The sequence below is a fragment of the Pristis pectinata genome, chromosome 3 (assembly GCF_009764475.1).
Source record: "Pristis pectinata isolate sPriPec2 chromosome 3, sPriPec2.1.pri, whole genome shotgun sequence".
NCBI classification, from domain to species: Eukaryota; Metazoa; Chordata; class Chondrichthyes; order Rhinopristiformes; family Pristidae; genus Pristis; species Pristis pectinata.
Window position 1 is genome coordinate 54,628,154 of NC_067407.1, and position 14,223 is coordinate 54,642,376.

Below are 14,223 nucleotides of genomic sequence, written 5' to 3' on the forward strand. Positions count from 1 at the left end.
GTGAGATAAATAGGGGTAAGGCATAGCTAATAGTAATTTACTTTTTATTTCTGTGTTGTTTGAACTTCAGAGCCAGGATATGTGTAAATCATTGTAGGGGAAAACCCAAAATTAACAAAGAGATTGGGTCACAATACAGACTTGTAATTTCTGGTAAGAAGAAAACAAACTGTGGCTGTTTAAGGCATTATGCTGGTCTGACTGTTGACTTTGGCAGTTAGTCGTCATCACTACCGGTGTACTGCAGGAGCTGCCATTGGCCACTTGCTTGGCCCCTGTATGTTGAACACACCATATAAAAGGCTTGTCTCTGCAGAGAGCTGGATCAGAAACCTCAACGTTACCAAGCCAAAGTGAACTGATAACAATCAACAGAGACTGATTACTATCAACATGTGTAAAGGACTAGCTGCCCTGCCTGCGACTTGCCTCAAAAGGTATGCCTTTAATTATATGGAGTTACGATTTCTTTTTGCTGTATTTCCAGAAATGTTCACTTCACATTTTGCTTAACCCAATGCGGTTTGCAGGAATAAAACATACATGTATCTTGTAGATGACCAGGTGATCAGATTTTAATGAAAAGGAATGGAAACCCTTGTGGTATATTTATGGGAATAATTGGATGATGTGCCTAATTTTTGTCATACAGGATAAACACGGAAAGCTGAATGACATTGAACAACACTGAGAGGTAGTTGATTCACAGCTTCCTTCAGTTCTCTGTAAAAATATGAATTTAGAAAAGGGAATTCAAAGTGAAAAACCTCTCTTCCTTTCATAATGACAAATGCTGTTGCTGTAAATCCTTCTGTTTATGTTAAATAGCAGTGATCTATGTAGATATTGATCCTTTCCCACAGAGACATGCTTAATGTCTTAAATGACAGTTCTTCAAAAGGATTAATATAACTGAGTAAATTCAGTGTTGTAAAAAAGTAGTTTAGCACAGCCTTGTTTGTTATCCTTGTGTCTTAGTCCTGACTTGCCAATAGCAACAATTCAAACTCCTGGCCATGGCAAATCTCTGTTTCTCCCCTGAGCATTTATTTTTGACCCAGTACTTAGAGCTATTTCTACCTGATACTGTAACTCCACTATATAAAATTCCCTTTGAGGTGCTGCTAAGGTATTTAGTTTATTGTTACTTTATGTTTAAAGAGAAGATGCAAACTATATACAATATGTATCTCATTACAGACTATTTTGCTAAAGAGCTCCCATTTAAATAAAATGGAATCTGTTCTATTTGTTATTGTTGGTATCTTCACCTATGCAACGTTCAAACAATTAGTCAGTGCAGTTTCATTACAACCTTGGTAACACTTCACTGTAGTGAGGTTTCAGAGCTATTGCTAATCTTTTGAAACTAGCATTCATTCCTTTTCTTAATCGTGTTTATATTGATTCCTCACAGCGCAAAGGACATGAAACATCGCCTTGGCTTCCTGTTGCCTAAACCAGAAGCATGGACTGATCATAGCTCGGTGCCCATCAAGAAGGATAAGACAGGTGTAGCTCACAGGTGATTTTCCTCTTGAAACCCTTTTGGACAATATGCAATGTTCAGATTTGCAGTGTTCCTTACTAGGAGGTACACAGGTGTGGTGAGAAGGTGAGAAGTCAAGGTGTGTGCTTTTGTTAATGTCTCACTTCCAGATTATTAAACATGCATTGCAAGCTCCCACTAGTTTTCAGATGTGTGGAGGTAAGCAAAACATTTGGACTCACCAGTGCTTCCTTCTTGATGCCACTCTCTGATTTGACCAACTCTCAAGTCCACCTACACCTCACTGTAGTGGGGAACGATGAGCCTCATAATTCACAACCCAAAGTGGTCTGAAAAGGTTTAGACCAAACATAGAATATTACAGCACAGTACAGGCCCTTCGGCCCATGACGTTGTGCCAACATTTTATCCTGCTCTATCTAACCCTTCCCTCCCACATAGCCTTCCATTTTTCTGTCATTCATGTGCCAATCTAAGAGTCTCTTAAATGTCCCAAATGTATCTGCCTCCATAACCTCTGCTGGCACTGTGTTCCACGCACCCACCACTCTCTGTGTAAAAAAAAACTTGCCTCTGACATCCCCCCTATACCTTCCGCTAATCACCTTCAAATGATGCCTCCTCATGTTAGCCACTTTTGCCTGGGGTAAAAGTCTGACCGTCCACTCGACCTATACCTCTTATCATCTTGTACACCTCTATCAAGTCACCTCTCATCCTCCTTCATTCCAAAGAGAAAAGCCCTAGCTCATTCAACCTATCCTCATAAGACATACTCTCCAATGCAGGCAGCATCCTGGTAAATCTCCTCTGCACTCTCTCTAAAGCTTCCACATCCTTCCTATAATGACGCGACCAGAACTGAACACAATGCTCCAAGTGTGGTCTAACCAGAGTTCTATAGAGCTGCAATGTTACCTCGCGGTTCTTGGACTTAATACCCTGACTAATGAAGGCCAACACGCCATACGCCTTCTTAACAACCCTATCAACCTGCAAGGCAACCTTGAGTGATCTATGGACATGGACCCCAAGATCCCTTTGTTCCTCCACACTGCTAAGAATCCTGCCATTAACCTTGTATTCTGCCTTCAAATTCAATCTTCCAAAGTGTATCACTTCACACTTTTCGTTCGAAGACCAAGCAGTTTTATTACTTATGTAAACCACAAGAAAATAAGAAAAATTAGGAAGCAATCTGAGAAAGAGCTTTGTGGGTGAGTGTACAGATTTTATTCTGTTCCTCCCCTCTTCATCATCTAAGAAGACGCCAATAGTTTCTGAGCTCACTGGATCACAGACTCATTTGTAATACAGACAGATTTTTTTACGTGTTAATCTGCCACAAACCTCAGTTGATTTGTCATAAGGTAGCTCAAATAGAACCCTTCCCAATATTGCTATTATTTTGAAAAATTGTATATTACTGATCCTGTTCTTACTGATTGTCACTCAGGTGTCCATTTCTGTTTAGCCAAAGCTGTTGGCAGTGATATCACTGTCCATATAGTGGACATGAAGTATCTTATTTCACTTCACTTTGGCACAGGAGGAAATGAAGGGACTCTGTATTACTGTGGATTAATTGTTCACCTTGCCTTGACATCTAGTTGAATTTTGGCTGTTGAATCTGAGATAGAGTGTACAGGACAAGGGGAGTTTGAAGGCCATAATGTGATGGATTGAAGCTTGTTCATTTTTTCCATTTTTCCTTAAATACATAGAATGAAGCTATTTTGGCCCAACTAGTATTTGTGATCTCACAAGCAATCCTAATCCCCCACCAATTTTCCTTGTGAAGAGAAGAAAATTGACGTTCCTTCCCTCTGCACCACTCTATCCCCCCAAACCCCTCTACTCTCTAAAATGCATTCCCTCTTGCTGGACATGATTCCAATGGGATCTGTGGCCTTCCAGATCCTTGACCAGCTGGCCAGTCAGATGAGGCCTGAAGTTAAGTCTCTTGCTGTTCTTTCAACCAAATGAAAGAAGAGTTTGTCTTAGCCAAACTTGCCACCTGCTCTCACCCAATTTCCACAGGGTTCAGGAGAATGAAAGACCTGCATTTTTATAGCATCTTTCACAACCACAGAATATCTTAAAGTGCTTGACTACCTCAGAAAAAATTTTTTTTTGAAGCTTAGCTCTGTTGCTGGATACAAACCAGAATAAAACCCCAAGAGTTTTAATATGATTAATTGGAAAATCAAACAAAGAACCTACAGATTCTGGAAATCTGAAACAAAAACAGAAAACACTTAGCAGATCAGGCAACACCACTGGAAAGAAAAACTGAATTAACATTTCGGGTCAAAGGTGTCAGTTTTTTTTTCCACAAATGGTGCCTGACTTTCTGAGTGCTTCTTGCATTTTACGTTAATATGATTAATTTTCTCCAACTTAATGTCTTGCCAATTCTTTCTATGGCAGAACAGGGTTTGCATGGGCAGAGCAGAGGATCATAACAGTTGCAGAGAGCTGCATGCTTCCTACCATTACTTTTTATTATTTTTTTTATTATCACGCTGTTCTACACAAGTCTCGACCAGGGGAGAATCAGCCAATGATAAATCACTGGATTAAATCTGGCCTCGGCCTGACCAACTGTCACATTCTAACAACATGGACCTATCTGGCCATTAATCAGTGAGCTTTGCTGACCAATGATTTGTGCACTGACTCCTATTGCAAGTCTTGGGTATTGACGGAACATCACATGAAAACTGGATGTCATTGCCACTATCTACATTTCCTTAAAATTAATTCTAGTTTTGTGTTTCTGGATCCCACTAATTGTTTGAGAATATAACACTGGGATAGGGATCTATATGAAAAGCTTTCAAGATATGGAATTGACAAAAATGTAGAATTGTCTCTGACACTGCTCTAAGCAACAGATAAGTGCTCATTCTCGCAGAGCATTTTTTTATCGTTCCCAAGTATTGATGCAGGATTTACATTTTGTTTACAGTACTTTATCACCTGCAATAATCTGTTGTACATAATCCTCTGTGCATTTCCAAGGTGTGAAAGGATTTAGTCTCTAATTGCCTATTTCTTTGTCTTTACACAGACTCAGTTGGGATGAGGTCAAAGAATGGAGTGAATCTTTGCAAAGACTAATAACTCATAAAAGTAAGTAACTTTAAAAAAAAATGTTACCCCATGAAATGTGCTTTATATTATTTGAATTCATAATCTGATAAAATGTTCTGTTTTGTGTTACAAATGGGAGTTGCTTGCATAACAGCAAAGATCTGGAAAGTGCAGACACCTAAGATATTCATTAAGTTCTAAACTACAGCTGTCACCTTCTAAAATGACTTGGACTAATACACACAAGAATATACACAACATGGAAGCAGGAGAATGCCATCTGACACCCCAACCCAGCCCCACTATTCAAAACGATCGTGTCTTCTCTGCCCCAGATCTCACCTCCTCTTCTGTGTCAGTTCCCCATAGCCCTCAATTCCCTAATCTTTCAAAAATTTATGTACCTTCTCTTCATATACCTCCAATGATCTGGTCTCCACAGCCCAAAGTGCAGAGAATTCCAGAAATGTGCAAATATCTTGGGATCTCCCCTGTCGGGCGCTCTTAAAAGATTATGTGTTTCAATAAGGTCACTTCGCATTCCTCCAAACTCCAAAGACAACAGGTCTAATTAACAGGACAACCCTCGCATTCAAGGAATTAGCCCAGTGAATCTTTTCTGGACTGCCTCCAATGTTAGTATATTCTTTCTTAAATAAGGGGACCAATCTGTATACAGTTCTCCAGCAATAGTCTCAACAACACCCTGTACAATTGTAACAATACCTCTTTATTTATAATCTCCAATTCCCTATCAATAAAGGCCAATATGCCATTTGACTTCTTAATTACCTGCTGCACCTGCCTGCTAACCTTTTGTGTTACATGCACAAGAGTACCTAGATTCCTCTGTACTTCTGTCATTTGGAATCTCGTTCCATTTAGATAATAGTCTGCCTTTTGATTCCTCCCGCCAACCTTACATTTCCCTACATTAAACTCCATTTTCCAAGTGCTTTCCCCCTCACTCAACCTATCTAAGATAAAATAAGATCTTTATTAGTCACATGTAAATTAAAACACACAGTAAAATACATCTTTTTGCGTAGTGATTTGGGTGACAGCCCGCAAGTGTCACCACGCTTCCGGCGCCAACATAGCATGCCCATATTTTCCTAACCTGTACGTCTTTGGAATGTGGGAGGAAACCGGAGCACCCGGAGGAAACCCACGCAGACACAAGGAGAACGTACAAACTCCTTACAGTTAGCGGCGGGAATTGAACCTGGGTTGCTGGCACTATAAAGCATTACGCTAACCGCTACACTACCGTGCCTGTATCCTTTCGGAGGATCTAAATATGTCCTCCCACCTATTTTTGTGTCATCAGCAAACTTGGATTCTTTATACTGTGTCCCTTCCTCCAAGTTATTAATATAGATATTAAATAATTGAGGATAAAGCACTGAATCTATGGTTTCCAGTCTGAAAAAGGCCAATTTATTCCAACTCTTTGGCTTCGAGATGACAACCAGTGTTCAATTCACATTAACACACTTCCCCAATACTTTTCATAAAACTATATTGATTGGTTTAACTTCATCAAGCCTTCCTAAATGGTTAGCTCTTTCTTCCTTGATAAAAGACTCCGGCATCTTCCCAACAGATATTATGCTAGCTAGCCTATTGTTTCCTACTTTTTGTCTCCCTTCTTTCACTTTTAGAATTTTCCAACATACAGACAACCTCCTGAAACTCAATGAATTATGAAAATCTTCAACTAATGGGTCTACTCTCTCTGCAGCTACTTCCTTCAAACCCCTTGGATGCAGAACATTAATTCCTGGCAACTTGTCCGCTTTTAGTCCCATTAGTTTTCCAATACATAGTCCCATGTGATAGGGATTGATATGTTATTGCCTCCTATTTGAAACAAGCCCATCTGTTATTTTTGAGATAAATACAGAAAATACTGGAAAAACTCAGCAGGTCAGGCAGCATCTGTGGAAAGAGAAACAGAATTGAAGTTTCAGGTTGGAGACCCCCTTCATCAGAGTGGGTGAAGAGTCTCTGATGATGAGTCTCCCACTAAAACTTTAATTCTGTTTCTCTCTCAAAAGACGCTGCCTGACCGGCTGTGTGTTTCCAACAATTTCTGTTTTTATCTCAGATTTCCATCATCTGCAGTTTTGGTTTAATTTTTGACTTTCACCGTTATCTCTGGGATGTTTGCAGCATTCTCCATCATGAAGCGCACTGATGCAAAGTACTCACTATTTCCTTATTTCCCTTCATTAATTCCCCAGTCTCACTCTCAAAGGATCCCACATTTACCTTGATTACACTCTTCCATGTTACATATCCATGGTTGTTTTGATATAACTTGCCAGTTTATTTGCCTGATCAATTTCTCCCTATTTCTTAGCTTTTTAGCCTGCTGCTGGTTCCTTAAAAATTCCTAGCCCTCTGATCTACCATTAGCTTTCAACATTTTGTATGCTTCAGTTTTTGATTGAATATTTTCCTTGAGCTCCTTGTTAAACATAGTCCATCTTTCTCATGGTTCCTCTTTCTGATGGGGATATACTTCTGCTCAGCATTATACAATAGCTGCTTAAATATCGGCCACTGCTCATTGACTGACCTTTCTCAGTCCATTCTATCTAATCCACTCCATCCAGTAATCTCCAAATGTAATATAGCACTGGAAGAAGTGTGGGAGCAAACTGGCTTTTCAAAGAGCTACACTTATTCTAGAAAACTGCTCTCTTGTGATTATCCAAAATTTTAAGTTGGCATCTTGTGTTGCTAAAAATGAGTTATATTCAGCCTTTACAGAAATATTCATTCACAATTAGTTTAAATAAAACAATTGCAGTTTTCGTACAAAATAGTTTGTTATCAAAATTACACTTATGGGTTAATTGTTCTCATGATATAAAAATTTATAACATATTCTACTGTGGTTGCTGACCAATGTTAGTGGGGCTATTGAGACACCCCACTGGCTTTATTGAGTAATGTCACAAGGGTAATTGAACATTTTCAGTTGGGCTATCGAGTATAGTCACTGGGGTTATTGAGTAAAAGTCACTGGGGCTATTGAGGCATGCCATTGGGATTCTTGAGATATGTCTGAAGATAGTCATAGGGTCATACAGAATGGAAACAGGCCATCAGAGTCATACGAACTGGTGGGCACCCATCCCTATTAATCCCATTTTTCCACACTTGGTCAGTAGACTTCAATGCCTAGGTGATTTCAGTCCTCCTCTAGATACTTCTTAAATGCTGCCAGCAACTTTGCTTCCACCGCTCTCTCAGGTAGTGTATTCCATGTACTCACCACTCTGGGTGAAAAAGGTCCCCCTCAGGTCTCCTCTAAATCTCTTCCCCCTTCATTAAACCTATGTCCTCTAAGTTTTATCTCCATCTGATATGGGGAATAGTTTCTTGCAGCCTACCCTATCTGTTCCCCTCATAATTTTATATACTTCAGCCGTCCCCTCTTAAACGCCTCTGCTCCAGGGAGAACAGAGCTTGTCTAGTTAATGACCCAGTTATTGAGGGACCTGATTAAATATCCTGCCAGGGTTATGGAAATTGATTCAAAACGATTTCTTGAAAACCTGATGTGCGTCTAAATTCATGACTAAACCATTGAAGAGCACTATTGTATTTTCCATCATATCTCTGCTGTTCAGTTCAGAAACTTTTTAAATCAAACAGGCTGTTGATAAATGAGGTCAATTTTAATCGCTCATGAGGATGAGCATCACGAACTGCCTTGAGCAAAAGAAACTCAAGACCGAGAACCCTGGTGTTCATTTATCAATGTACAAATATGTTTACTATTGTTATTACTAAACTTGGCAGTGGCCCTATCTCCATATTAACAACCAATCTCCAGCAACGGATAAATCCAAGGAATGATTCTCTCTGTATTCTTCATAAACTGAAGGCAATGTATATAAATGAAGGCATCCATTTCCACTGACAGGTACATTCCCAGGTGCCATTTGTTGCCTGATAGCAGGTTTCTTTTATTGGTTCTTTGCCTTAGAAGTCCTCATCATTCCCCTAGCTGGTCATCAACTATTATCCACATAAACCCATTTTGTGAGTGGTCGTGAGTGATGACTTTGTGTCCCCGCTTTTTAACTGGGAGACCTCGGGGCTACGTTAGGTGGCAGCCCTGAGATTGGTAACCCAACTCAACATGGAACTTACCTGTACCGTCCTTGTTGGTGCTTTAAGACATATTCATGCAGTGAGCTCCTGGTGGAATTTTAAAGATCTCTGCCTTCCAAAAAAATAATTTCAAACTTTTAAAATGTATTAGCAAAGGATGCAAATTACATTGTGCCACTGGAAACATGTGATGTCAACGTTGATTGGAGAGACCTGGCTTTTCTTCACCAAACCAAAAATATAAGATTTGTTAAACAAACGTCACGAGGTTTCTTTAAATTTTGGACGGTGCTGTGCTATAGTGATAATAAATTGCAGCTGTGGCTTTCAGTGAAATAATGGCAACGGCGCCCTTCCCTCAGGGATTGCAGGAGATGGGATGCAGTGCTTAATCTGGCTTCTTGTAAACTTCGGTCACCATGGAGCCACAGTGGCAATGGGAAACCTTCCCATGCTCCAGGCTGGAAGTACGTGTAGGCGGTCAGCTCAGCCATCCTGGAAGCAGGGTGCTTGTTCGTGTTGTCAGCTGTCCCAGTCATCTAGGGCCATATGGTGGATGTTACTTTGCATCTGGATCAGCAGGCCTCCTGTGGTTTCTCTGTCACTCACAGCTGGCCTGCTTTGATTCCCAACGATTTATCCAGAAGTATGGTCATTGCTAGGGTCACTTACTATTGATTCTGTGTTGACAAATGTTTTATTCATGTTTGGATAATTGTTCAGAGGGGTATGCTTGAGCTGAAATGAGTGACAGAGTCTGATGCTCTTTCCTATTAATTCCTCACCACTGAATTCAAAACCGTGCTCATTCATTCAAAACAACTGAATTTGAAGTGCATGTGAATAAAAGATCACGTTGCAGCAGTTTGCTCTTTAGGGAGCCACGCTACAATTCAGCATTGCTTTATTCCTTCCCTACTTCTCTTTCAAAGAGAAGTAATTGCATTGCTGTGTCTGCCAGTAATAGTTAAACATGATGATATTTATTTTTGATGCAAGATCTGCCTTTTTGCTCTGGTTTGCAATCATTTCCCACCCTTGGCAAGAGACAGCACAGCGGCGCAGCTGGTAGATCTGCTGCCTCACAGCGCCGACAACCTGGGTTCAATCCTGACCTCAGGTGTTGTCTGTGTGGAGTTTGCACATTTTCCCTGGGGCTGTGTGGGTTTCCTCCGGATGGGATGCTCCAGGTTTCCTCCCACACCCCAAAGTGGGCTGATGGGTTACTTGGCCACTCTAGATTGCCCTTAAGTAAGTGTTAGAATCTGGGGGCTGTTGATGAGATGCGTGGAGAGTAAAACCAGATTAGTGTAGGGTTGATGTAGATGGTGACTCGCTGTCAGCATGGACTCAGAGAGCTGAAGGACTTGTTTCTCTGCCCTGTGACCCTATTACTCTTGACACTCTAAAAGATCTTGCTGGTTTTAGTGGTTGCCCTGGCATTTTTAGTTCTCAATTGCATGTCACTGATTGATAGGGACAAATAACCGAGGAGTTAATCCTTTTAAAATAACTCCCCAGAAACTAAAAGCAAGTGAGACTTTGAGGCAAAGCATGAAGCATTGGTCTGATTATATCCTCATTAGTAATTTCTGTCCTCTCATTGCCTGTTAGTTGCTGGCGCATCGCCTGTTAGTTTCTGTAATTTACACAAGGACTGTCATTTTCTTTGCCCATAGATGGCCTGGTGGTTTTTGCTGAATTTCTGCAATCTGAGTTCAGCGAGGAGAATATCAAGTTCTGGTTGGAGTGTGAGGCATACAGAAGAAACAAGTCAACTGCAAAACTGGCCTTGAAGGCAAAGAAGATTTTCGATGAATATGTCGCAGTCGATGCTCCCAGAGAAGTAAGTCTGCGAACAAAGGGAAAAGTAATTCAGTGGTGGAGAAATTTTATCTTAATGGGTGAGGGTCTTTTAGATCAAAGGAAACAAAGGTGGTGAATGCACTGGCATAAACTCAATGGACTGAATATCCTCTTTCTATGCTTGAGGGACTTACTGCTATTCAGAAGGAGGCCATTTGGTTCTTCAGGTCATGTTGGCTCCCTGTAGAGCTATCACGGTAGTGTAGTGGTTAGCGTAACGCTATTACAGCATCAGCGACCTGGGTTCAATTCCGGCCACTGTCTGTAAGGAGTTTGTATGTTCTCTGCACAGGTTTCCTGCAGGTGCTCCGGTTTCCTCCCACATTCCAAAGACGTACGAGTTAGGAAGTTGTGGGCATGCTATGTTGGCACCAGAAGCGTGGCGACACTTCTGGAGCCTGGAGCTGCCCCCCAGAACACTACGCAAAAGATGCATTTCACTGTGTGTTTCGATGTACATGTGACTAATAAAGATACCTTATTTTCCCTTCTTTAATTTCACGATATTGCTGCAATATATTCTCTCAAAGTCCCATCAACTCCTCTTTGATTCTTTTGCAACTTACCTACAATAAGGGGTAATTTACATTAGATTATCCCTCAGTTTAATATTTGACTGAAAAGCATCATTTCTAACACTAACAATATCAGGGTAACATGGGTATTCCAGTTCTGTCATGAGTTGTGATTATTTGAATACAAGAGGAAAAGAATTGATTTTTTTTCATTTTGTTTTGTTGTTGAGGAATGTTACAGTGTAAACTCCAGGTGAACAGGAAATATTCTTTCCTCTAGTTATGCCTTTCACATTCATGTAACTTTAATCTGCTTCAGCGATCTGCTTTAATTCAGCTTGAGGACAATATCCAGATTCAATCCAATTTTCTCAATTCAGATTTTCTCAATTTCCATTGCAAGCATTTTTGTGCATTTTTTTTGGTGAGGTTGCCTGTTGGAAACTGGGTTTGAGTGAAGCAAACCCCGTACATACAGAATTACAGAGAAAACTACAGACAAACAGATGAACATAAAAGACATTTAATTAAGGTGTCTTTGATCCTAAATGCAGGTGCTGGAGGTGGCACAATGCCACCACGTGTATCACACAGACACCTATTCACTCCCCAGAATGTTAACCCTTCAATTACCTTTAAAATCATGCTGTTGAAATCATAATTAAAGATGAATAATGAGCCATAGTTGATAACATGTGATGTTCTTCTATTTTTTACTATCTTTTTAATAATAATACACCACTGAAATTACTTTTGTGATGCTGCCTTTATTGCACAAATGTTTTTTTTTAATTATAACATCAGAATTCCCCAGTGAAAATATTTCTCAGTTCATATAACAAGGTAGAGCACATACTCTTGTATCGACTGAATCTTCCTCCTTGAACTTCCAGGTGAATTTGGAATCCCAGATCAGAGAAAAGACAAAGAAAAATATCCTGGAGCCAACATCGTCCTGCTTTGATGAAGCACAAAGCAAGATCTATACCTTGATGGAGAAAGACTCTTATCCCAGATTTCTCAAGTCAAAGATCTACTTAGATTTACTGAGCCAAACTCAAGCCAGAAGCCAACCCAAGTCCAGAGAACAAATCCCTTTTTCCTCTGACCCCCAGCGCTTACGTGCTTAGTGTTCCTGGACCATCAATACAAAGTTGTTATTTATGTGATGATAATATTGAAATATTTCTGAGATAATTTAACATCAAGCCTTCAGAGTTCTTGTTGTTGGTGAAAGTTATGGTAAATAAATTTGATCAAAAGCTGCACTTTAACCCCTGAGAATTAAGGTAACATTTTTTGCACAATTTTGAGAAAAATTTCATTCTTTAATCTAGTGGTATTATACCTGTGTTGGAAAGTTATGTGCCGTGCCCTTCATTTTATGCACTGAAATTAGGCAAAGAACTGTTCTCATTGAACAAGTTTGTATTCCTAATATTTCTCATATGTTGTATTTCCTTATTACATCAAAGGTCATTCAGCCCATTGACTTTCAGAACATTCCCATGTCCCATTCCTCCATTTATTTCCCTGTAAGCTATTCTCTCTCATGCACCCTTTAACACCACCTTAATTCTCCTACCACCCATCAACATTAGGGGTAATTTACAGTGACCAATTAACCTACCAACCCGCACGTCTTTTGGATGTGGGAGGAAAGCAGAGCATCCGGGGGAAACCCGAGTGGTCCCAGGGAGAACATGTAAACTCCACACAGACAGTGCCAGAGTTCAGGATGAAACCCAGGTCACTGGAGCTGTGAAATGCCCGTGAGACAAATATTCATTTACGCTTGCTGGGTGGAAATCTTGGAGCACTCTATCCTGGCATGGTTTGGGAGTGAGCTCAGCATGTGGTCTATAGTATTTCAAGAAGGAAGTTCATTAACACCTTCAAAAGAGTGAGCAAAATACTGTAATGTGCCATTATCTCCCAGATATATTCAATATTAAAATAAATGAACTGCATGCCTTACATTTTGACAACATACAGTATGGTCATTACTGGCTGATTCTTTCTGACCACTACAAAGTTCTTGTGGAAAAAAACATGATGTGATCTGTACAGAAGTCAGTCTTGTGCTAGTTTGCAAGCAACCAAGTGAAAACAGTATTCATTGTTTTCAAATATGCATTTGTACTATAGGGAAGATTTTTGAACTCACCATATAATGTTTTATTAAACAAGATAGAATCCATGATGGGGGAGAATGGTTGATGCAAATAAAAGTCTTAATTGTTCTGTACATCTATCAAGAATATACACGTGTCTGTAAAAGTCAGTTATTGATGGTATCTGATAATAATTTATTGTACATCAGGAATAACAAGGAAGTTTAATTATTTTTATATGTATTACCTTCAGTATTGCTGCACCCTATGTATGTTTAAGTTACTCTGACAGGCTGCACCGTGATGAATATCTGGTAACCAACACAACAATGAAAAACAAAGTTTAGCCTGAGGCGTAAGAGTCAGCATTTCTCTGATATTTATTGATTAAATTATGGTGTGTGGAATTTCCTGTTGTTTTGAATACTTAAATAAATTATGTTTCATATTAAATTACAACTTGGAATGGTTATTATTTTAACTGACATGTCAATTACTGTTAAAAAGATTTATTTGAACATGTGAATTTTAATTGTGTTCCAACATTTTCTCCTTCTTCCTGAAAGTGGTAACTTTTACTGGGGTAGGATTGCCTGACTTGAAAAAGAGGCTTTGACATCCAAATCTTATCATTAAAAGTAGCACAAGCAATTGGGATTGCATTAGGATGAACTGGATCTTCCAAGAGAGCTAAATGTCTGATATCACCCAGACAGGGCTGTGCACTGGAGCTGCCATTACAGTAGTATGCAGGCAGGAAGGTGTAACTCATTGACTTCGCACCTCATGAAATTTCATAGCGTCAGGTCAAATATAAGAAAGAAAACCTCCTTCTGATTGTCACCATTGTCCTGCTGATGAATCTGTGCTCCTCCATGTTGAATAACATTTGGGTGAAACACTTGAAACTCCGAGGGTACAGATTGCAGTCTAGATGGGGGAGCTTGTCCATCACCAAGAGTGGCTTGATAGCACTACAGTTGTCCGAGCT

At 39.9% G+C, this 14,223-nt stretch overlaps 1 protein-coding gene across 1 annotated transcript; it reads left to right on the forward strand.

Moving 5' to 3' along the window:
• Nucleotides 1-313: 313 nt before the first annotated feature.
• Nucleotides 314-13,675, forward strand: LOC127568720 (regulator of G-protein signaling 4-like). Its single transcript, XM_052012790.1, has 5 exons — nucleotides 314-437; nucleotides 1,418-1,525; nucleotides 4,584-4,645; nucleotides 10,417-10,583; nucleotides 12,012-13,675. Exons 1-5 carry the CDS (start codon nucleotides 394-396, stop codon nucleotides 12,246-12,248), a joined length of 618 nt encoding a protein of 205 aa, XP_051868750.1. The 5' UTR covers nucleotides 314-393; the 3' UTR covers nucleotides 12,249-13,675.
• The last annotated feature ends 548 nt before the right edge of the window (nucleotides 13,676-14,223 follow it).